This window comes from Marmota flaviventris, chromosome 4 (genome assembly GCF_047511675.1).
Source record: "Marmota flaviventris isolate mMarFla1 chromosome 4, mMarFla1.hap1, whole genome shotgun sequence".
NCBI classification, from domain to species: Eukaryota; Metazoa; Chordata; class Mammalia; order Rodentia; family Sciuridae; genus Marmota; species Marmota flaviventris.
This window is the reverse complement of record NC_092501.1, coordinates 60983873-61009593: the sequence shown is the minus strand read 5'-3', so window position 1 is coordinate 61009593 and position 25721 is coordinate 60983873. Positions and strand designations below refer to the sequence as shown.

Below are 25721 nucleotides of genomic sequence, written 5' to 3'. Positions count from 1 at the left end.
ATCTGCAAGTCTATTCTTTTGTAGCTTACGAGTTTCATGTCTTGCTTCAGAAGACCCTTCCCATTGAAGACACATTGCATATTTTCTTCTAATATTTATTGTTTTCATTTTCCATCAAAATCTTTAATCCATCTGGAATTTATCTCTATATATTACATGAGATAAAAATCTAACTTTATTTTTTCCAGATGGATTGCAAAATTTCCCAACATCATTTATAAAATTGGTCATTCTTTCCTCACTGGTTTGAAATGCCACTTTAATCATATTCTAAATAGATCAGTTATTTTTTTAGCCAGAGCTTAAAAACCATAAAGGAAATGAATTACAGTAGAGAACAAAGACATGAAAAGTAGGCAAAAAATAGACATTGAGATAAATTGTGCACACACTATTTAATGTCTATCACAAAATACAAAGCTCAATCATACAAAGCCCAAAAATAGTATAAATATAAATACTGAAAGAAAATATACAGTATTCCAGTAAGAAAGATTCTGAGGATGGACACACATAAACTAAAAGGCTGAGGCACTTAATTTTTCAAACATTGTTTAGTTATTCCCATCATATACAAAGTTATTTGAGCTTCAAAGCTGTAAAAAATCCTCCAGCTGCCTGGTTTAACTCTAATCAGATATTTCTGAGAGCAAATTAGAATTTCCCTTAGTAAAAAGCAGTGTGGAATTAGAAAAAAATATATGTATATGTATACACACACACACACACACACACATATAGTCTCTCTCTCTCTCTCTTGTAATTCAAGACTGATTTTACTTTTGCATCTCTAAAGCTCTGCAGATTCTTTAACTTCCTTGGAGAAGATGGAAGGTAGACAGAGCCTGGATCTTGCAGTTCTTTCTCTCTTGTAACAGTAGAACTGGTTAAGAGTTATCAATATTAAATGTCAAAGATGATGAGCATCAACATTCAACTCTGAAAGCTGGGAGAAATCCTAGAGCATGTGCATCTCCAATTCTTGCCCCCCCAGAGCTCTGAAATTTTTCTTTCAAATAACAAGTTAATATCTAATTTTACAATGGTGAATTCTGATATTTCTTGGCTGTATCTTTATGGCTATATAAGGTCTAGTGGAACAACAGAACCAATGGGGGAATTTATCTAAGACTCTTCACTGGAAGATTAGAAAAGATGTTTTTGACCAATTCAAGGTTTTTATTTTGTTACCACAACTTACATAAAAATTAACAGAATAATCAAAGGAAAAACAGTTTACTAATATTACCATGCCATCATGTCATCTGAGATTCATTCCAAAAGGGCAAAGAAAACACAAGAGATGGTAAGGAGGTGTGTTTCTGCACAGTATTATTAAAACAGATACAATATGGTTTTCTCATAAATGGTATTTGTAGAAAGGATATGGGATTGAGCTTAAATCAAACAGTTAAATAACAACAATGGCAACAACAGCCACAACAACAAATAACCCCTTTTCTTCAGTGGTTGGGAATTGGAATGTGCTGTATCTGGGGTTGGGAGTTGACATGGCTTGTATCACACTATATAGATGATGTGAGATATTATCTTATTAGAAATAAACTGGAAACAAGTCCCAGGGTGTCAACATATAGGAGATAACTGACGTCTAGCCACTGTATAGCAAACACTTGAAAGTCTTCAACCATTACAATGTTTAGCAGTTTATAATAAAAATATACAATCAAATTAATAAATTTTTAACTTTTCATCAGTGATACAACCTGGGCTTAGGGATCTTTTCAAATTAACTAAACAAATATAGATTTACTTTCCCCACTGTAAAAGCAGCCAGTCTATAGGAGTGGGAGTACTGGCAATTGGGTTAACAAATGCTGCCCTTAGCAGATTTTCCTGGGAAAACTTGCAAAACATGTGTCTATTTTTGCCACCATTAATTGCCTAGATGGTCCTGGTGCTCTTTGACTTCCTGGCACTCTAAATAAAACCAGATTTTTGGACAGGATTTTTCTTTCCCAGGCCTTTGGAGGAGTGCTAATTACAAAATACTTTATTTAAACACTAGAAACTCATTCAGAAACCAAGCCAAGTCTCAGATTTGAAAGCACTTAAAAATATCTTTGCAACAGCCGTACTACTTTATACTTTATCTATTTTTAGAGGCTCAATGTTTGTTTTGCTGGAATAAAAAAAAAATTAAAACATGAAAAGTATGCCATGGGCAAATCTGCAATAATAAGCAGTACATACATGTTGTGGAAGAAAGTATTCAACATAAAATAGTCAACACAAAAACAGATTCTGCTGAGGCATTTTTATAAATAGCAGTTATTATTTTGCTTTCCATTGCTAAGCAATTTAAATAACATGCCCTTAAAAGTTGTCAAGTTCTGTATTTCATATAAATATAATTTCCTGATCTTGTATAAAATTATTGTGCAAAATTATAAATGTATTCTGTTCAATTCATCTGTAATTTTACAATCATGTTAAAAATAGAAGCACGAGGAAGGAAAGAAATAGAATTTATTGGAAAATATACATTGCTTTGCATAAAACCAGAATATGTCTTTAAAACTTTTTATCTAATTATTTAAATGGATATCATGTCACATCCAGATTTGTACATAAAATTGTCCCAAACAGTTGTCAATAGGTCACAGCCAATTAAGGGCATACCCTTAAAAGGATCTTACAGAGTCCAGAGATGTATAAAGGGAAAGAATGGCTATTTCAATAGTGGAAAAACGAAGTCCCAGTGTGAGCAAATGAACCGCATTTCCTGATTCCCAGGATGCGATGGTAAGTTGCTACTGACGCCAGCATCCATCAAGGGCAGTGGATGGGGCTGATGCAACCCTCCATCCCCACATTCTGGAGACCAAAGCCCAAGTCAGTTTCAGTGGTGGCTGTTCAAGGAGCTGCAGCTATGTTTGCTGCTGCTGACAGACACCAGAAACCATGGTAACATTTAAGGACCCAAAACACCTTTATTCATGGCTCCTGAGCTGTCCTGGTTCAGCTCACATGATGCAACTTGGCAATACAGAAAACAGTAAAGTGGGTTCAGAAAAACACTGATGAATACTGCAAATCATATTCAGAGTGGAAATTGTGACTATTCTAGCATTTTACCAGTATTTCCTGCTTTGCAACCAGTAGATACGTAACCGAAATGGCTTGCTGTGAATTTTGTAGTACCCAAGCCAAAAGCAATAAAATTTCTGTAAGACCATATGTGCCATGACAGAATACCACATCAGCCCAGAAAAATGATTTTCGTGGGAAGGCCTGTGTAGCGATGAATACGGCTCTGTATGATATGGAAGCTGGGCAGAGATTTTCTCTGCTTCCAGCTCACAATGAGGTAATTTTAAAGGCACTTTTCCCTCATTTGTTCTGCATTCACTGAATGTACATTTTTTGATGTCAGAGGGACATTGCAGAAAAGATTAGACGAGATAGTCTGACAATGCAGCCAAAGTTCAAAGCTTCTGTATTTTCAGGTAACAGATGCGACAGTTTGTCTGCACTAAATCTTTCCAGGGCATGTCACGGCAACCCTGTCCATAGCTTTTGAAACAGTTCAACACAAACAAATCACTTAGCTATTGAACAACTATCACATCTGATACCATCACAAGGAGGTTGTAGCCATAGCCACTAATCAAATGTTCCTTCCATTTCATCAAAAAAAAAGAGAAAATTCTTCTGCTTTGACTTAAGATCACTTTTTCATGTTGTTTCTTTGAAAGTTACCATATGCAAAGATTGGGGGAAAAGAAGAAGGAGTACACCACGGCTGTAAGAAAAATCCAAAAGTCAAAATTTGTAGCTGCATGCTGCTGAGAAGAAATAACTATGGTGTCAGATGGGAGTCCTCCGAGGTGACTGGGGAGGCCCGCAAAGGAATGGACAGTCCCTCCTTTGACCCAGAGGGTTGAGCCAGGTATCTGTGTTCTGCATTGGTGGCTTCTGACGGGTGCCTCAGGGAAGCACGGAATCCCAAGGCCAACACCACCAGGCGGTAAAGGTGCAACACCACCACGAGGAAATTCTTCACCGCGAAGAACACCAGCATTTGATTTATCACTTTAAAATAGGTTATCAGTATGAGCCTCACAACAAGGAATGGGCCATCTTGTATGAAGACGCTGATTCCGATGTTCCACAAAGAGGAACTGCACTGGCAGAAGAACTGCTTGATGTATCCCCGCCTTGTCACAGCCAAGGGGCACTCGATGTGATGTACTGAAAACACAAGACAGACCCATTAGCGTACCTCTCTTAAATGTAGAAATGGAAGACAGATGAAATCAGACAAGTCAATAACAATGGGCCCTATACTAGTAAATGGTGGGAAATGACTCTGATTTAATTTTGTCTGGAACAGGTGAAAGCTCCCTGGTCCTTCCCAATGCATGGTTTTCATTAACTGAAAAAAAAAAATTCAAATCAGCCTCTTGTTCTCACTCAGGAAGCCTCAGTTAAATAGAGTGTTAAACAGAGAATAAAGAATTAAGGAGACTGCCACATGTGTCTTGGAGGCCTGCACTGTAGGACGGCAGTTGAGAAGTGGACTCAAGGCCTCATCTGGGGGAGTCTGGCTGCGAGATAATGAACAGCTTATTTCTTGCCTCAGTTTCTTCCTTTGAAAACTGGGATAACCGTCTGTGTGAGGACAGGGTTTCCTGCTCATTGGTTCATTTTGTTTCAATTAGAAATGACACCTCTGCTTCTCTTCCCTCTCTCATTCAATCTTCCCTTTGGAATGATGAGTGGCTTCCTTGACTGTTAAATTTGACAAAGTGTACCTGAGTCAGATCATTCTAGAACTTCTCATTAGTATCTACCTATTTTCTTTCTGACTGACTCAGTCATATGTGTAAAATGTGCTGTGAAAACCCAAGCGCTTATAATCAAATTCAAATTTAATTCATGTCAAACACATTTTTCTAATGGGGGAAGAGTCCAAATAAATGCCATTGTTATTTTATTTTGTCCTAATTTCTTATGCTTTTGTTTCACAGTTTCCTAGAAAGACTGGATATAATTACTGATTTTCCAGTTGTACAAAAGGAGGTCCAATCAACAGATGAACCTTTTTGTTTTAATTTATAAAATGTAAATTTAATTCAGGGTCAAGGACAGAAAATAATCCTTTTATAATAATGAAGCCTTCCATTTGGAGTTTTCAAACAAAGAATGCCTTCGTTTACTGGAGCCTGCAAATATTATGAAGCTGCTTTGATATGGGTGAACATAATGTACTGTTTGTTGGAAAATACAATAGTGATTTAGTCAGAAGTAACATTTGGTCTTTGTTTTTCTAACAGCTGCATAACATTATCACCCCTGAAAATTCACAAAATTTCTTTCTTAAATAAAAAAATTTCTTAGCAAGGCTATAAACCACAAGAAATGAGAGGGTGAGGATAAGCATAGTGAATGACAAAATAAAAACCAACATAAAAATCAGTAACGGCTTTTCCTAAGAAGTAAGAGTCCGGAAGTGGCTCCAAGAGGGCCCTAAAAGTATTACTGGGTACTTACAGTGATGGGCCTGAATATTCTATCAGCAGACCAGATGACCAGCTAATATTCTATCAGTTGATTAATAAGAATTGTGCACCTTCTAGGGCACACTCTAACAAAATCAGTGTGTGTTAGAATATAATTGTTTGTCATTATTAATTAGTAATTAGGTTTTGGTTTTTTGAAAAAGTTCCAGCAACACTTTCCATCTGTTCTGATGACAAGTTTGTTTTGCAAAGTGGAAGCTAAGATCTAAAATGGTCTCAGTTATCTGAGCTTATCAAAGTGAACCAAAAAAAAAAAAAAGACAGAAAAAAAAAGTTAAATATGCCTGTCCTAAGGATTCATTCTAACCCTGAGACCAGCAGATAGAGTATTTAAAAAAAAAGCCAGACTAAGAAAAATGTAATAATTAAATTCCAGAATTTCTCCAAAGTGAGGAGTTACCCAGCAGAATTGCAAAACTCCATGGTACCAAAAAGCTGTGGTATGGCTCCATGTCAACACTGACCAACTGAACTTTCTGAGATGGTAAAAATTTCCACATCTTTACTCCCATATCCATATCCAATATGGGAGCCACATGTGGCATTTGAGCACTTGAAATGTGGCTAGTGTGACTAAGGAACTAAACCAATAATTTTACTTGACTTTAATAAATTTAAATTTGAAGAGCCACACATGTCAAGTGGCTACCATGTTGGACAAAACATCTGTATATCCTTGCTACTATGAACTGTCCAGGAAAAAGCTTGCTTCTTGCAAAGTCTTTAAGGTTTATATATTGATTCAAGTAAAATCAAATGTCATTACAAGGGCTGTCATGGAGAAAAATTTTAATTTTTCATATTTGGCCCTCAAACATCGATTATTCCCCCAATACATGGCTCTTACATAGGAACAAAAATAAACCCTTACGAATATCAAAGAGATACTACTTTTATGCCAGCAACTTGCTAGACTCTTTATAAACTCTATGTTCATCACAAGTGCCATCAACCCTCCCTGTCATGATTATAATTACATTTCATGGTTGAAGAAACTAAGCCACAGACACACTAAAAAATTTTCAGGGGATTTTACAGATCATAAATGGTGGATCCATTATTTTAGCGAATATAAAGTTGTGTGACTGTCCACCGAACTATCTTCAGCTCATTATGCACCAGTGGATCCACTCATGGCTTCCCAATGTTTCCATCTACTTTCCTCCTAAGCTGAACTGTAACTAACTCTGGAATATCAAAATGATAATTCTCTCAATTATCTCATTAACTTTAGCAGAGTTTGCAATCAAAAGTTTTAATCTGATGTTTCTTTGCATAATTTTCAAGACGTTTACCTGCCAGATCCAGTGGAAACTGCAACATACTCCATGTCCATAAAGCAAGGATGATACAGACTAGCTTAGGGTTATTCCTAGAATGCAACAAAATTTTAAATTAGTAATAAAACATATGATCACATGCAGAATAGAGAAAGTTTCTCAACCCACATATGAATCTATTCTTAATAAACCTCTTACAACTTGTAAAAATATGTAGGTGATATAATAAATCCATGAAAAAAATCCATGCATAAAGGAATAATGAAAAAGAAATGAAACATAAAAAAATCTAAAACTTACACTCAACATAAGCATGAATTATGACAAAACCCCTTGTTCCCACATTGCTCATCAGTTTTACAAGAGAATGGAAACATTATGGGAGAGAAGTGTAAGGAGGAAATGTTAGATATTGACATGGATGTTGAGAGGTCTGACTTCAAGAAATTTCAGGGGGAGACTCTGATGATTCTTCCAGGATTATAAGAGTCTAATTGAAAATGTCTCCCCAAAGGGTAAAATAATGGTTAAAATTAAAAAGTTAAGCATGTGAAAGAAAAGTGTCTTTAGGTGGAAAAAATGGGGCGATAAATAAATATTTGATAAATAAAGACTTATACCAGATACTGGACGGTAAAACAAGGAATATGTCTATTTCATGTACTGCTGTATCCTCTGTGTCTAGAACAGTGCTTGGAAAGTAACAGGCTGTAGATATAAATATATAGATATAGTTACACACACACACACACACAAGCACACCCAAGGCTTCATGCTTGCTAAGCAAGCACTCTACTGCTGAGCTACTTCCCAGCTCAGGACTCAACATACATTTATTGAAGGAATCATTAAATATACACAAGGGCCTGTGCTTGGGCCAATATACAGATATATTAGAGCTAAGAAAATGGTGTAGAAGACTAAAGTCAAAAAGAATAGGGGTAATGGAAATGCAAAGAATATTTTAAAAGTACCAATGTCATATTTATTTTTAGCAAGAATACAAATGAAGTTATCAACTTGAAGTCAGTGATGAACAATAGATTTTTGTTTCTCTTTTGTCAAGAGAGATTTTCAACTGGAGAGGGCTAGAAAAGCATCAGGGGAAGAGTAATTGAAACCAAACTAAATAGGGTGATTGTGAGGGATAAATGCTTCAAGTGTTGAGACCCTGAAAAATAAAATTTCAAAACTCTGAGAGAATTTGTAAATGAGATTTTCTGAGCCATCGTGATCTGTCTTGGCAGTTAATGGTGGAGACAATATTGGTGACAGGAAAAAAAAAGCCTCAACTTCCAAAAAGAAGCAGAAATATATCTTAAAATACAAAAGGCCCATTAGTTTTAATGCCTATTTAGATTATACAAGTGATTCTTCAAAAGATTTCTGAGAACCCTTATAGAAGAAGACAGTAATTACCAAGAATCAGCACAGGTTCTCTGTGAACAATTGCACTGCTCTAAACTTATTTCATCTGCAGGTGATGCTACATAAATTGATGATAGACATTTGGATTTATAAAAAGCTTCCTGGAGAAGGTTTCCCAAACTGTCCTATTAACAAAATTAAGAAATGTTCTGGGTGTGAGTACTTCAAGGCTGATTCCTAACTATGTAAATGACTCCCCAGGAGTCCTCTGATGAGTTGCTGCAAGATCTTTCTCTGATTCTGTTCTACTTCACATTCCATCAAGGGCCAGGTTGACAACACTGATGGGAGAAAGGTTTCTCACAGGCACATGCGACTAGGAACTTTGGCAGAAAATCAGGAATTAGAAAGACACAATCAGAATTCCAAAAGATGGAACTGGATAAACCTAAATTAGAAAGAAAGGATAGAAGAGAGAGCATTTCAGAAGCAGCTTTGAAAAAGGCTCCAGGGTTTTTCCTTACTCTTACATAATTATAAATCCACAGGGTGAACTGATTTATGATTTTCCAAAATCAAATGCAATTGGTCAACTCACAAGAAATATAAAATCTAGAATTTTAAGTGGAAGTGCCTTTGGAACGTGGATATCATATTTCTCTCTTTGTAACATCCACATCTACATTCATTTTCTATACACAATAAGTGCCTGAATTTTAAAATAATGTTACCTGTAGTTTCCAACCTTGAGACGTGTGTAATAGGCAGTTTTCTAAATGATCACTTCATGATCTCACTTGATTCTCATATCAACTCAACAAAGTAGGCATAATTATCATTCACATTTGACTAAGGAGGAAACTGAGTCATAGAGAATCAAGGTACATTGTCTAAAGTAACATGGTTTTAAGAATTAAGAGCAGAAAATTTCTACCATTACATTATGCTATTTCCAGGAATGGAATGGAAAGTTTTAACCCTACTCTATTCTATAATACTCAGAACACACCTGAAATATTATGTATTATGCTTCATGGTAAATTTGTAAATTTATTTGTTCCAATGGGGAGAGACAACTATGGTAAGGGAATTTGGAGCTGTGTTAGATGTGGATTGCTTAAGAAACTGAAAACCATACTTTTAAGTTTTATTTAGTATGTTTAAAGGGCTATAATGGGGAAAAGAAAGTAAACATATCTGTGATTTCACAGGGACAATTCAGGCTCAAAACATCTGGTTGCATCTGTAGGAACCCAAATTTCATCACAACAGAAGAAAATACTTTCTAATAATATTAACTCAAACCTGAATAAGTTGCTACTTAAATCCATATATCCTGTAATAGGATTTTTCAAATAGACCTACAGAAGAACTTGTTAATGTTTTGGAGAGGACTTTTCAGTAGATGCAAAATAGATTTTTCCTAAGATGGTCACTTCTAAAGTCTTTTGTAATCCCAAACTTCAATAATTCTCATAAAAACTCATATGCAATTTGTCTGCAAGGCAGTAGAATGTGGTGGTAATGCATGGGATCTAGTAGAAAATGATCATAATTTAAATATCAGCTCCCACTCTCTCTAGAGAAATAGGATGAGGGACTCTCATCCTGGATTGATCAATTATAAGCTACATGAATATATAAAAGTAGTTTAGCATCTGCATGCTTTATTTTACCTATCTGCACTATGAGGATAACCATAACAATAGCTATTAGATTTTATTTGATTGTTTTAAGTGTATTACTTTACTATGTTATAGATAGAAAGATCTTGGAACAACACCTAACACAGGTTAAGTGTGAGAGAACACTGCAAGTCAGTTTTATTTTATTACAGGTAATTTTGAGACTTTCTAACTATATATATTTTTTTCTTATAAAATGGACATAATGGAAGTCTCTGCTCATAGGGCTACTTTAAGTGCTAAATAACTCATTAAAGAACTTCTTGGCACACAGCAATTGACAAATACGCATTACATTCTTGTTGTTGTTATTATTATTATTGATGATGATGATAAAGATGATGATGTTAACTTGCTTCTTATATTCTTTCATGTCTCAATTTTATCCTCTTAGGAAATAGGGACAAATTATAGCCTAACCTTGCCATAATCTTGCAATAATGAATGTTTATTTTTACACATACTTACCTATCCACATATAAAATACGGAAGAATATAGGTATTGGGAAAGATATTGGTAAAATTATAAAAAAATAACAGTGTAACAGTGGGTCTAAAAATCTTAAAGCAGACAAATATGAATTATTGAATCACACAGTGAAATTACTCAAAAAGGTTAAATGAAAATAAATCACTGAGCTAAAGTTGCAAAAGTCAAGATTTTCAAAGGAACTTGGGGGTGGATTTATCCACTATGGTTCCACGTGTATAATCCACCTTCATGCATGTCAACTGAGGAGCATGGCAGGCAATGGCCTTCATAAAGAGAAAAAGATCTTGAGAAGTATAATGATTGATATATCATTTTCCTACTTGGGAGGATAAAAAACTAGCATTTGGTGGATCAGCATTCCATCCTGGGCTGCAAATTAAAAATAAAGTCATACTTTGCCAACTTGCTTAACTAATTCTTTCTGGACATATAAATATTCTTATAAACAATGATAATCAGTGAAGAAAATTTAGCTAGCTTTTAAAAAGTCATTTGACAAAACACATAAAGAGAATAAGAAATACATGAGAGAAGGAAAAAGAAAGAAAACAAAGTGTAAATTAGACTCGAAGAAATGTCTCATTAAGCAAAATAAAGAGAAATTAAGAAAAAATACAGTAAAAATACAGTAAGATTTTTCTTTGTGTACTAAAATACAATGAAATACCAGTAATGTAATGGAAATAGATTTTCTTCTTAGTAAATGATTTGTATTCAGCAAAAGATTGCACAATGATTTCCAAATTATGAATGGCCAATAGAACTCCTCCTGGCAATGATGTTGGAATTCAGACTTATGACAATGTCAGAAGGTGGGTACAGCAAAATCAAAAGGTCGGTAAATCTTCCCCCCAACAAATAAGTATAACACCAGACAAATTGTCAAAAATAACCATTCCAGGTTATGGAATGCAACCAGAGGCAAACAACAAATTGATTAGCATTTATTCATGAAAATGTCGGACTTCAGGTAAAGAGCAGGGAGAATCTGCAGCATTTTTACTCATGGATATTGTCATATCTTCAGCCTGACTGTGTTCAAGAAAAATTGCACTGGACGGAATTAAACAGGCAAGGAAGAATTAATTCAGCACTCTTGCAAAAAGGGAGATAGACTGAACACAACTCTGCTGAAACAAAAGATAGGAGTTTTTAAGTACTGGGGTGAGCTAGTGGAAAAGTTCAGGGTGGAGGTTAGTCAATGTGATTAGATCATTTCTGTTTGCTAATTGTCATGTATTAATGTTGTACACATAGACTGGAATTTATCTTTCTTCATGATATTTTTTACATTTACAATATACATTGCTGCACTTAAAAGACCTGGCTCCTAGATCCCTGAAAAAGACATTCTTGGCTTTTCAACCCTCAAGATTCTGGGAGAAGATTTACATCTCAAAGAGACGCAGAAAAGATTTACAATTTCAATTTTGTTTTTTTAAATAAAAGCTCTAGGAAAAAGGAAGCCCTGGACTCTAGGCAGTAAAAGCACATAAAGTTAATTCAAGTTGTGAACATGTTAAGACCATCTTGATCAGTAGGAATGGTAGTTTTACCAAAAAGTTCTTGGCGATGAAAACCAGAGGCCCTCTGTGGCCTGAGGTTTGGAAAGAAGTATGAAATCTCACACTCAGAGGTGTGGTCAATATAAGTAACAAACTTCCTTGGAAATTGAAGGGAAAATCCACAGCTCTTCTATTTTGAGGTTGCAATCCCACTTGGGATTGATAGGTAGCAGACAGATGTGAGAGGTGGGAACATGAATTTAAGAGTAAATTCTGTAGACAGGGTCTACTGTGCTAACTCCCACATGCTTTTCTTTAAAAAGAAAAATAAAAATAAAAATCAAGGCCAATCTGGCCCTGCCCTAGCCTAAGTCAATAGGATGTAGTACATTTCTCAGCAAACAACCTTTTATCTGTAGAAGAAATGCGGGCTCAAATGCTACTCCCTGTCAATAAAAATAAACACAAGTTACCATAAAGTGGGAACTTTTGTGACCTTTATGCAGACCAGATTTCAGAATTCAGAAAGACACAAGAATCAGAAGCAAAAGCCTACCAACCAGAAAATCCGTAAGAACAAGTTCCAATTAGAACCAGTCAGCCCAGACCAAGGTAACCCTGGGTTGCTTTTAGATCTTTAGCATGTCATTATAATAATAAAATTTCCCCTCCATGGGGTTAGACCATACACTGCAGGGACTTGAAAGTCTGAAGCAATTTTGCTGCCAGTCAAATGACATGAAGTGGACCTGGGTGAGGCTCTCTGGAAACTTCCCTGAGAATCCAGAATGAAACTGGACAATGAGGGTCTAAATTGACTCTCTCCTTTCTGAGAGGAAGGACCCACTCAACTTCTTGTCCTTGACAGTGTCCTTATTCATTTTTCCTTTCCCTTCTGATAAACTCCTTCCTGCTATTATGTGCAGGATTTGAAATCCTTCCTGCGGGGTTACAAAGAACTTGTCATGAATCCCTGTGGTTGTTTCAACTCCACGGGTGGTTCTCTCTGTGTACAGCCGAATGATAAGCTAACTTTAAATATAATGGAGACATGGTCAAAGTGAGAGAGCTATAAAGAGTCTAGATAAGTTCTCCTTCCTGTATGGTGACTGACTAAGAAATCGCTGGCAGTGCAAAGAAGACCCGAAAGGATCCAGTTTAAATTAAAAGATGAAGTATACCTGGAATCTTCCTGAACTTTAAATGTGCTACTCAATCAATACACAGATCAGAGGGTAGAAATCATAAAGGATCAGTATTTGATGTCTCTACCCAAATTACCAGCTAATCACAAGCTTTGATGTGGCCACTGGAATGCTAAACTAAAAATAGAACTAAGAATTTTAAAAACCTGAGACATCAGTGATTGTAATCCAAGGAGAGGTAGATTCCTAGGATTAGGTAAACTAAAGCAACAAAGGAAGAAACCTGAGGTGATGATGGGGAAGTTTGAAAATGTTCAATTTTTCACAAAGAAAGTATGTGAAATGCAAAATGTACAAAATGGGACCTATAATTACTCTGCGGTGGAGGGACAGTCAGTAGAAACTCACTCTAATGGGGCTTAGACAGTAACGTCAGCAGAAAAAGACATCAAAACAGACAACATATATAGCTGAAAGAATGAAATAAAATTTTGTTTTATAAATGAAAGAAATATCTGATGTCAGTGACTTAAATAAACAATCTAATAATGAAATAGCAAAAATATAAAATTATTAAAGAGAAGCTTTAGAGTTGAAAATATATAAATTGAAATGAAAAATTCACTAGACAGACTCTGATTTTTTTTTACTCTATGTCTAGATTTGAGATGGAAAAAGAAAGAACCAGTGACCTGGGAGATAAATCGATGGAAACTATCAAATCTGAAGTTCAGCAAGTAAAGCAGATTGAAGAAAAATCAATTGATGGAACATGGTCAAGGATGTGCATTTTTAATAGGATTCCCAGCAGAAAAAGCAAACAGAGCAAGGAAGTTATTTAAAGATATAATGGCTGAAATATCTTAAAGAGAAAATAATTTACAGATCCAACTTCAACAAAGCTTTATAAAGATGAAAAGCAAAGAGAAATGCACCTGGACATATCACAGTCAAACTACTAGAAGACAAAGAGAAAAAGAAACCCTGAAAATAATGAAGAGAAAATTGATTCATCATGTGCGGGATACCAACAAAATAACTAATGATTAATATCTAATATGAAACAGTGAAGATCAGAAGACAATGGGATAGCATATATAAATCCTGAAAGAAAAATAAAGTGATAAACCAAGAATTCCAGCTACAACAAAAATATTCTTCAAACATCAAGACAAAAAAAACCACATTTCCATGTAAAGAAAGACAGGAGAGTGTTATTAGCCCGTTTGCCTTAGAAGAAACACTAAATGAAGTCCATTCTGATGAAGGGAATTACATTAGACAGTAATTTAAGTCTACCTGAAGGAATGAAGAGTATCAAAATAGAAAATCTAGAGGCAAACAGAAAAGACATATGAAATATTATACAATCATATAAATACTTTCTTCTCTTAACTTTATTTAAAAAAAAAAAAAAAAAAAAGATTGGTCTGGGGATGTGGCTCAAGCAGTAACGTGCTCGCCTGGCATGCATGGAGCACTGGGTTCTATCCTCAGCACCACATAAAATAAAATAAAGATGTTGTGTTCACCGAAAACTGAAAAATAAATATTAAAACATTCTCTCTTTCTAAAAAAAAAATTTAAAAAACCCCAAAAGATTTTAAATAGTGACATAACTATGTGGTTTGGTTTGTAGCATACAAAGACATATATATGTACAACCATAATAGCAAAAAAAGGGGGGATGAAACGGAGTTATGGGTAAGGAAGGAAATGAAGCTATAGAGCTGTGATCAAATGGAGAAATATTGGTGTGCTTTGCTGGAACTAAAGTTAGTATTAATCTATGAGAATCTAAAGAAGTAATTACACATTTTTCTCGAGCATACATAGAACATTCTGAGAGGTAGGCCATATCCTAGATAAATAAATCTTAATAAATTAAAAATATTGAATCATCTTAAATTATATTCACAGACTATGATAAAAGTAATTTTTAAAAAAAAATGGAAAATATCCATATATTTGAAGTTAAATTTCTTTTTTATAAATACTCACACAAGGAAAAATCACAGGAGAAATTGCAAAATATTTTGAATTATATTAAAAAAAAAGGATAATTTGTCAAAATTTATAATGCACTGGAAAAACACTGCATAAAGGGAAATGCATGGCTTTGGATGCTTATGAGGAAAGAAGGAAAGTCTCAGATCAATAGTTAAAGTTTCCACATTTAGAAACTAGAAAAAAAAAAAGAAGAAGAACAAACTAAATCGGAAACCAGCCTAAGGTAGAAAACAAACAACAGAGCATAAATGATTGAAATGAAAATAGAGAAAATCAATAAAATCAAAAGCTGGTTATTTTTGAAGATTGACAAAATCAGTAAATACCACCAAACAAAACAAACAAGTAAACAACTTCCCTCTAGGAAAAAGGCAGAGAATGACAAATAGCCAAACTGAGAAATGAAAAAGAAGGTATCACAACTGGTTCCATAGACTTTAAAATGTAGTAAGTGAATAATATGGACAATTTTATGCCATAAATTAGAAACAAATGAAACTGAAAATCTAGAAAGAAAAATACAACCAAAATTAACTAAAGAAAGAGAATATATAAATAGACCTATTAGAATCAATGATCTTGATTTGGCTATTTAAAAAACAAACAAACAGGGGCTGGATTGTGGCTCAGCGGTAGAGCGCTCACCTAACACATGAGAGGCCCTGGGTTCAATCCTCAGCAACACATAAAAATAAATAAATAAAATAAAAGTATTGTGTCCAACTACAGCTAAAAAAAATAAATAAATATTAAAACAAACAAACAAATAAAACTTCCATAAAGAAGAGCCTGGGCCCAGAAGTCTTCCTAGGTGAATTCTACAAATACTTAAAGAAGAAATAGCAAAAGTTTTCAAACTAAAGGAGAGCATGCTCCTGGGGTATTTAATAAAGTCAATATAACCCAGATACAAAGGCCAGAAAAAGATGTTAGAAAAAGAACAGTAGAAATCAATATTCCTCAGGAGCATTGATATAAAAATTAGCAAAATGTTAGCAAACTGAATCCAGGAACATTTAAAAAAGAGTATACAATATAACTAAGTAGAATTTATTCCAAATACATTGAGAGTGGTTTAAAATCTAAAAATTAGTTAATATAATATACTTTTATAGAATAAAGATGAACTAACATAAAATCATCTCAAAAAAAAGCAGAAAAGGGATTTAACAAAATTCAATACCTATAAACACTTATAAGGGGGGAGAAAAACTTCCAGTAATACAAATATAAATGGAAATTTAGTCAAATTGATAAAGACCATCTATGTATAACTTAACCTCACATTATCCTTAATAGACAAAGCATTAATCTCTTGAGATTGAAATATTCACTCATTACTTCTTTTCAACATTGAAAAAAAAGTTTCTTGCTGTGCACTATGTCAAGAAAAAGAAACTAAAGGCATATGGATTAGAAAAAAATCAAAACTGTCCTTATTCACAAATGATCTTATATGTAGAACACATTGAGGCACAGGACAAATAAGCAATTTAGCACAGTTACTGGGTACAAAATCATCATACAAAAAAATTGTGTTTCTATATAGCAATGAAAATATGAAAATGAAATTAATAAAGTGCTTGTGTAGCAAGAGCATTCAAAAAATAAAATATTTAGGAGAAAAACATTTGGAACAGCAGTGTGAGACTTGTACATTGAAAATAGCAAAATGTTACTAAGACAAATTAGGGAACATCTTAAAACAAAAATGAGATGTTTCAGTTGCAAGACATAATATTGACAAGATACCAACTCTTCCCATACTTACCCTCTGATTTAGTTATTTCCTATCAAGGCCACAATTTTTTCTTTTTATTTTGTTTGCTTTTGCTAGAACTGAATAAGATAATCATGACAATTTGAAGGAAATGCAAAAGACCTTGAATAGCTAAGTCATTTTTTTTTTATGAAAAGAAATGTCAGAAGACTTCAAGTATTTCATTTCAAAAGTGACAGTAAAGCTACAGTAATCGTGATAGTATGGCTTTGGTATAAAGACAAACATGTAGTTTAATGGAACACAATAAAAAGTCCAGACAAAATCGCTTAACATCTGTGGTCAATTGATTGTTGATGAAGATGCCAAGGCAAGGTGATAGGAAAAGAATATTTAAAAAAAAAAAAATATTGTTGGAACAATTAATCCCAGCTTGGGCAACAAACAGGGCTGGGACAATGACAATATTAAAAAAAAAAAAGCAAGTTGGAAACTTACCTCACATTATACAAAAATGAAGTCAAACTGGACAATAAAAATAAATGAAAGAATTTTTAAAATTCCTTTAAAAAATTGAAAGAAGGTATTTTTGATTTTTAATTTTTAATTTCTAATTTATTATTTCTTAGATATGACACCAAGAAGCATGATAGAAAAGAGAAAATATTGACAGCTTTGGACATCAAAATTTTTAAACTATGTTCTTCAAAAGATAACATTATAAAAATAAGTGGAATGATGGGTATCAATGTTTGAATTTATATAACCGATAAAGGACTTGTATCTAGAATATATTTTAAAACTCTTACTGCTCAATAATAAAATAATCCAATTTAAATGAACAAAAATTTTTTAGGCTTGGTGGAACACACTTCTAATCCTAGCGACTGGGGAGGCTGAGGCAGAAGGATCACAACTTCAAAGCCTCAGCAACATAGTGAGACCCTGTCTCAAAATAAAAAATAAAAAGGTCTGGGGGATATGGCTTAGTGGTTAAATACCCCATGGTTTAATCCTTGGTACACTCCTTCACAAAATAAAGTGGGCAAAAATTTTAATAGGCACTTCAATAAAGATATATAAGTAGCTAATAAGCATGTGCAAAGATAATGAATAATGTTCATTGTTAAATACAAATTAGAGCCACAATGAAAAAAAAAGTCTGAGCAAGAATATGGAGAAAATAGAACTATCATACATTGCTGGTTGGGAATATAAAATGGTAAAGCTACTCTAGAAACTGTGAAAGTTTTTTAAAAAGTTAAATATGCACTTAAAATAAAATTAGTCCTTCTACTTCTAGGTAATTATGGGAGAGAAATGAAAACATATGGAAATGTTGATAAATGAATGTTCACAGCAACATCACTCTTAATAGCATAAAGCTATAAGTAATGCACATATATATCCACTAAACAAATAAACAAATGTGGCACATGCATAAAATGGAATAGTATGCAACAATTAAAACAAGAACCAGACAGATTAACATGGATGAACCCTAAAACAGTATGCCAAATGAAAAACAAAGACAAAAAAGAATACATATTTTATAATTCCATTTACATGAAATTTCTAAAACATAAAGATCTGTGCAGGCAGAAAGTAGGTTAGTGGTTGCTTATGGTGGGTGGCAGAAGTGAAAATTGATGGCAAAAAGCTATAATATTTTTTAGAGTAATGAGAATATTCTAAATCTAGATTTTATTTATGGTGCCACAAATTTATAATTTGATAATATCATTAGACCTTAGAATTAAAATAATTCAGCTTAGAAAAAAATTGTAAGATCATAAGATTTAGACACCTAGATAAATTCATAAAATTAATCAGATGAACTTCAGTTGTGCCAAAGGAGTAAATTGATTTATTCTTCAAAAATGATATCTGAGGGGCTGGGGATGTGGCTCAAGCGATAGCGCGCTCGCCTGGCATGCGTGCGGCCCGGGTTCAATCCTCAGCACCACATACAAACAAAGATGTTGTGTCCGCCGAGAACTAAAAAAAAAAGTAAATATTAAAAAAAAATTCTCTCTCTCTCTCTCTCTCTCTCTCTCTCTCTTTAAAAAAAAATGATATCTGACATATTATTTACAATATAGGAAAGAGATTTGGGTGGAGCATGGTGGTGCACTCCTATGATCCCAAGTACTTGTGAGTTCCAGGACAACCTCAGCAAAACAGCGAGACCCTTTCTCAAATAAAAATATAAAAATTAAAAAAAATATATATGTGTGTGTATATATATATATATATATATATATATATATATATATATATATATAAATGACATATTTGTGATGCAATTCTCATCCCTCATTGTTGTATTGTAGGCTTTCTCCTAAAAATGTCAACTCAAAATATAGAATAAAATAAGAGAAAATAAAATGTCATAATAACAAGTTATGCTGAACAGACCACAATGAAGTAACCAATTTATTATAAATATCTTTTACTTAAACATTAATTTTATTCTCCCTGATAAAGGGGGAAAGCTAAGTCCCAGTGGGAAAAGATTAAAGATCTCCTTTGAAAGACAGACATTTCACAGTGTCAATTCTTGCAGTAAAGGCAGGACTTGAGACAGGAAATCAGACCCTGGAACCTGGCTTTTACGAGACAGGAAAAATTCTAGATATACTTTAGGACTTGACTTTGGGTGTAGAGGATAATTTGAGTAATGGAGGTACATGGGAGTAGAATAGAGATTACAAAAGGCCACTAAACACACTAAAGCTTATATAAAATGGCATGCTATTTGCAGATAATATGTGCACATTTTCCCATATACTTTAAATCATCTCTAGAGTACTTACAATACCTAATATAATGTAAATGCTATGTAAATAGTTGCTGCACTGTATGGTTTAGGAAAAAAAAATGACCAGACAAAAAGTCTGAATATGTTCACTATATATACATTTTAAAATATTTTCTATCTGCATATGTAGAACCTGTAGATATAGCTTGCTTGGAATATGATACATGTTTAAAATTTTTAAAAAATATACATTTGTGAAAGTATTCAGAGCGATATGTAGACCCCGAAAGGGAATCGGGGAATTTAAATATCCTGAAATATCATGTGTTACCTAAAACCTCACTGAGTTGAAATAGACTTGTTTTGGGTAGAACTGAGCATCCTTCATGCAGCACTTGCTTCACCATTCACCCACCGTGTGCTACCCATTCTCTGCCTGGCACCCTGCCTGGCACATGTTACCCAACAAATCCATTGTTGGTGAATAAAGGCCTCGTGATTTTCAAAGATTTTTTTTGAGACTGGGGAATTAAATAAACTTATTTAATAGTCAACATTTATTGGCAACCACAGATCTATAAATTGCTTCTTGATGTCATTTCTGGATGGGACTCATAAAGAGTCTAATAATTCAGTTTGGTATTTCTCAGATTTTTATGACTAGCCTGTAAAACATACCCCCCCCATTTCCCTAAATATTTAACATGTATATATTTATTTCTAGAAAGCTATAGTTTGTTATCCTTGTATTGTCATATCCCTGTCACTGTAGATATTTATTATTTTTATGTGATTTGTCATGATATTTTCACATTTTTCTTAGAATCACTTTGTGTTATAATTATCATTAAACTACTTAAAAATAAATTATACAGTGTAAATCACAGACAAAATATAAGGCATTAAAACTACAGAAATAAACACTTTGAAGACATTGTACCAATTTAGATTTGATTCTTTTTAAAAGAATATGTCAACTTAATGAGCGAAAAGAAAAATTAATATAAATGAAACAAGAAATGATCTTGTAAAGATAACCAATGGTTATAAATATAATTTGTACTATAATTGAGATATTAAGTTTACTCAATAAGTTAATATATTTTGCTCAGCTTTATGTTATGTTGTTTGAGAAACACAGCATAAAGTAAACTGTAGCATTAAAAGCCAGCCTCATTCCAATTTATTTTTATAGCATAGTGCAAAACAACCCAAGCTTAAAGTACATTCAGGCACTGAGACTTAAATCCCTAATGGGTAGAAAGTAGTTCCATAAACAGATGTGATCATGGATTCTGAGTTTATTTGCTTGTGGCAAAAATAAAAGTACCAACTCAATAAGTTTTAATTTATAGGCATCTACACCAAAAAGCCTTTGGGCGCTTTGAACAAAACTGACTAAAAATAAAATTTTGTAAAATAAAACTTCATCTTCCCCATTCTACATCCACACAAGGGAATGTAAATTCTCCAACTGAAGAAGAGAGAGAGTTCTCCATGTCTTTTGGAATTACAGCTACACTGTGCTCTAGAAGAGGATTTTACAATCAGTTCCTGGTACTTGGTAATGTGAAAGAGGAATTAGGGATGATTTTTCCACTACAGAAGTTTTCCCCATAAAATGGCCCCACTTGACCTATAGTCATACAAGCATGCACAGCTTTTCTGTTCTCATCCACAGGCCATATTATGCGTCCTTTTATCTGGTAGAAATCTCCTTTATGTAGTAGTAGTGGTAGTAGTAGTAGTAATACTATAAACATCATATCAGTTCCAAGCATGTATCTAAATAGCTACAAATTGTACTATCTTAACATTGAACATAGGAAATACTCAAATTCTTGTTCATATGAGATACAAATAACAGAAAGAGAGGTGCATGGTACTAGCCTTGAAAAGAAGCACTGCAGTACTTACCTCACATTATTTAATCCCAGAGTCTCACTGGTAAATTCCAGTATGTCAGCAGCTGTTCCCACAAACATAAGGAGAAGTTCTGAGAGCTGGTCTCGAGTGATGGTACCTCCAATAGGTAGAAGCCATCTTCCAATTATTAGCAGTAACAGGAATGTCTGATGAAGTCCCAAAGTCCAAGTCGTCTCACATACTGCAGATAAGTTATGTACAAAAACTTTGGCCTGTTTAACAGAAATGTCAGACAGAAGGATTATGAGCTTGTAGAGAGATGTTTTCTTCACCACAGCTTTCAAGTTAGTTTGCATCTGTAGATGTATTCAGGAGTTAACCCTTCTCTTACTAATGAAAATAACACTGTTCTGCTGAACACAGAAAAAAGAAATATACATCTAACATGGGCCTTAAGGTAAGGCTACAACTAGCAAGTAATTTAAACCTTATACTTCTGAGTGAGATTGCACATATGATATTTAAATAGCCAATTTTACAATGTTTTAAAGATCATTGCTCATTTTATTATACTCTATAACAAAGTATAATACATAGCAAAATTTTATAAATTCCATATTAAAATCACAAAAGGAGTCCTATAGTTTTCTTTTGCAGATTTAAAATCTGAATTTACTAACCTGAAGATATTTTTAGCATGGTACAGTCTTCCCTTTCATTTATTATTGCCTTAAAACTGTATCTTATCAAGACAGCAAAAATGTAATAATGTTTATCATGTTATTTTAAGAAAGAGAATAGCAGTTATTATTTTTATTCTGAATATTTAACATATTATAAAATAAGTTTTAAATTAGCAAGCAAATTTTAGTCTGTCATTATTCTTAGACTCAGAAAAATTTATATTCTACTAATACATTTCCTATGAACTCTTTTGCCCATTTACCTTCTAAATAAAATTTAAAGTATATTTTGACCTTATTATGTTACAAGTTTTAAAGACTACTAGGTCTTAGGTCTTAAGAATGACAATTTAAACTTATTTATGCAAGTGACTTAAATATTTTTGTGCAAAATCTACCCCCTCTTGCTCACTTATCTCTCTTGATCACTTATTCCTCTTGATCACTTATTGATATCAAATGAACAAGTACAGGGAGAATAAAAGAAAAGGCAGATGCTGACCTGATTGAAATCATGCAAGGTCAAGAGTCTTTCATTTGTACACTTCTTTATATTTTTCTATGAAACTTCACATACATCTTATTTAATTCACAAAAGAACAACACTAGCAGGAAAGATATTAATTTTTTAATTGTCAGATGAAAAACTGAGAGAGACTAAGTAACTTGTCCAACATGATATAGATAAATTGGGATTAGAATTAGAATTAAAACCCAAGTTAATTCTATTCTTACTGACAAAATCAATATATTATTTTCAAGAACATGTTTCAGTGATAGGGATTCTTTGATTCTTTTTCTTTTATACCACTTTGAAATAGGCCATGATGGCTTTGCCAAATACCAAACCCTTGAAGAAAAAGAAAGTCATTCTATGTTGGCTAAAACTCCTTTCTAACATACTTAAACAAATAATATAGGACGGAAGTCTAAGCTAGTTCAATAAGACAAGAAAAAGAAAGAAAATGTATACTCATGGGTAAGGAACAAATAAAACTATTCTTATTCACAGAAAACAAAATTGTCTATGTAAAAAATCCTAAGAAATTCATCAAAAATTTCCTATAATAAGCAAATTTGCAAAATAAAGGTTGATATACAAAAGTCAAACTTTTTCCTATATACTAGTAAAGAATTAGATTTGCAATTTAAAAAGCAATATCATTTGCATTATGCCCCTCAAAAATGAAATATTTTCATATAAACCTAATGAAATATTTAGAGGAAAATACACACACACACATACACACACACATTATATATACATGAAGAAACTACAAAATGCTTATCCAAGATGTCCTTCAGTAAGCAAATGGATAAATAAACTGAACAATTAAATATTATTCAGCACTAAAATGAAATAAGGTATCAAGTCTGAAAATACTATATATTTGATGATTTCACCTACATAATATTATAGAAAAGGTAAAACTAAAAAGGCAGTAAAATGACCAATGGCTGTCAGGACTTGGCAGGAAGGAGAGGGATGAATAAATGAACACAAGACTTTTAGGGCAGTCAACATACTCTATATAATATTATAATGGTAGACACCTGCCACTATTCATTTGTCTGAACCCATAGAATGTACAATTTCAAGAATAAACCTTAGTGTAAACAATGGACTTTTAGTGATAATGAGATGGCCATGTAGATTTATCAATTTTTAACCAATATACTACTCTGCTGCATGATGTTGATGGTAGGGGAGGCTGTGCATATTTGGGGGCAAAGGGCAAATGTGAAATCTCTGTACCTTCCTCTTGGTTTAACTGTGAACCTAAACTGTTCTGAAAAACAAATACTTTTTTAAAAAATTATATGTATAAAATTAGAATACAAATGTGTGAATTATATAATTAAAATATTAGAATAGCATATATTTCAGTGTATATATCTCCACTATATAGTATCTGAATTGTCTTTTAATACTGTAGGTTATATACAGTATTAAATTTATGTAAAATGTTTAAAATATACTATGTAAAATGTTTAAAAATGGATAACATACAATTATTTTGTGAATTTTCTGACCCAAACAATTAAATTGGCAAACGTATTTAGGGAAGAATAAACTAGAAGTGGACTGCTCATTATGCTCATGAAGTCCAACTGTTTGATAGATGTTTGATAGATCTTTTCATAAATGGTAGGAAAAGCTCTCACCGTCTCAATGATATTCACTCCATTGACTTTCTCCTTAGACATCAGGGTGGGATCAGTGTCTTCTCTTCTACTGATGTTCTGTGACAGTCCTTCAGATTGAACATCACAATGCTAAAAATGGTTGTGGTGGTATCAATATGCAAAAAAAAGGCAATAAGGTAGAGTTTGAAATGATTTTAATCTATCCAAGATATTATGAGCAGATATGTGATGCTTATACATAACACATAAGCATTTACTAATATCTGAACACAGACTTGAGATAGAAAACCCTTTTTCAGTTAATTTGTGAAGAGGGTTAACTACATGTCTTTGAGGCTCTTGAGGACACAGACTCTCTGAGTGACCATGAGAATGGCTGAATTGATAACTGATACCTGGAATCCCTTTACTGAACCCTGGAATAAGTATAATACAAACCAACAGCCATAACAATGTAATCCTGGTCAGAACACTTACTTTCTTTCTTACCTGGAAGCCTCATTAACCAAAACACCATTCTGCTTAAATAAATAACCCAATTATTTTGAATCTTTCCTGTCAAATACTCTAACAATTTTTTTTTCTTATGTTCAGTGGTTCAGACATTTTAACTTTAGGTTGATTTAGGTGTATGGGAAATTTGATGATTTAATTTTTCTTTCCTTCTTCTTTTTGCTTGTAAATTTCTGCAAGTGAAATGCACAAAATTATTATCTTGCAGATAAAAATGGAAAAAGTATATATAAGAGAGGAAAGAGACAGCACTTGAAAACATAGCTACAGCCCATGCATATTTTATAAACTGGCTTTAAAAATGGTTGAAGAACTTTTAAACATCTGCAGTTCTAACTTTTTTTTTAAACACACGCACACACACCACTACCACTATTACCACCCCATAGCCATGATTACACATTTGATTTTATAGAAAAATTATTTAAGAGGATAAAATATTGAAAGCTATAACGTGCTTTTTTAAAAATTTTACTGGATAGTCATTGATTCTTCTATGCTCTTCTTGAAAAAGTAGAAAAGACTTGCAAGAAGCTGTTTTTTTTTGTTGTTGTTTGTTTTGTTTTGTTTTTTGCACTTCACCCAAGTAAGTACTGTTATGGGTGAAATGACAATGACAAGAATAATTTTAAAAAATGGCCATTTGCCATATCTCTAGGAGCAAAAATATAGCTGTTTGCACACTTTGTGTGTGTGTACGTGTGTGAAACTAAAACTCTAAGAAAAAATAGTGGCAATTTAAAAGTTTAATTTTTGAGTTTAGATCCAAATCCTCATTACAGAGTAGTTTTGTGACTATTGCTAAGAACTTACTGGTCAATGGGACACAAATTGTGACCATTCTGTTTGCAGGCGTGAAGGCAGATTGATTATATGTTAAAAGTGGTAACCTTCATATGTTTTTGACATCCTTATCACTAAAAATCAACAGTTGTCTTGTTATTTAAGGAAAAAAGTCATTCTTTAGTACAGTATAAGCTAACTTGGAAACAAATAGT

At 33.3% G+C, this 25721-nt stretch overlaps 1 protein-coding gene across 1 annotated transcript in view; it reads right to left on the bottom strand.

The window, feature by feature from the left end:
* Window positions 1–443: 443 nt before the first annotated feature.
* Window positions 444–25721, bottom strand: part of Tmem26 (transmembrane protein 26) — a 45149-nt gene continuing 19871 nt past the window's right edge. Inside the window, exons 3-6 of the mRNA XM_027931152.2 lie at window positions 24229–24339; window positions 21431–21651; window positions 6842–6918; window positions 444–4215 (exon numbers count right to left, since the gene is read on the bottom strand). Of these exons, the coding sequence (XP_027786953.1) occupies window positions 3824–4215; window positions 6842–6918; window positions 21431–21651; window positions 24229–24339 (801 nt within the window). The 3' untranslated portion in view covers window positions 444–3823. The remainder of the gene's footprint in view (window positions 4216–6841; window positions 6919–21430; window positions 21652–24228; window positions 24340–25721) is intronic.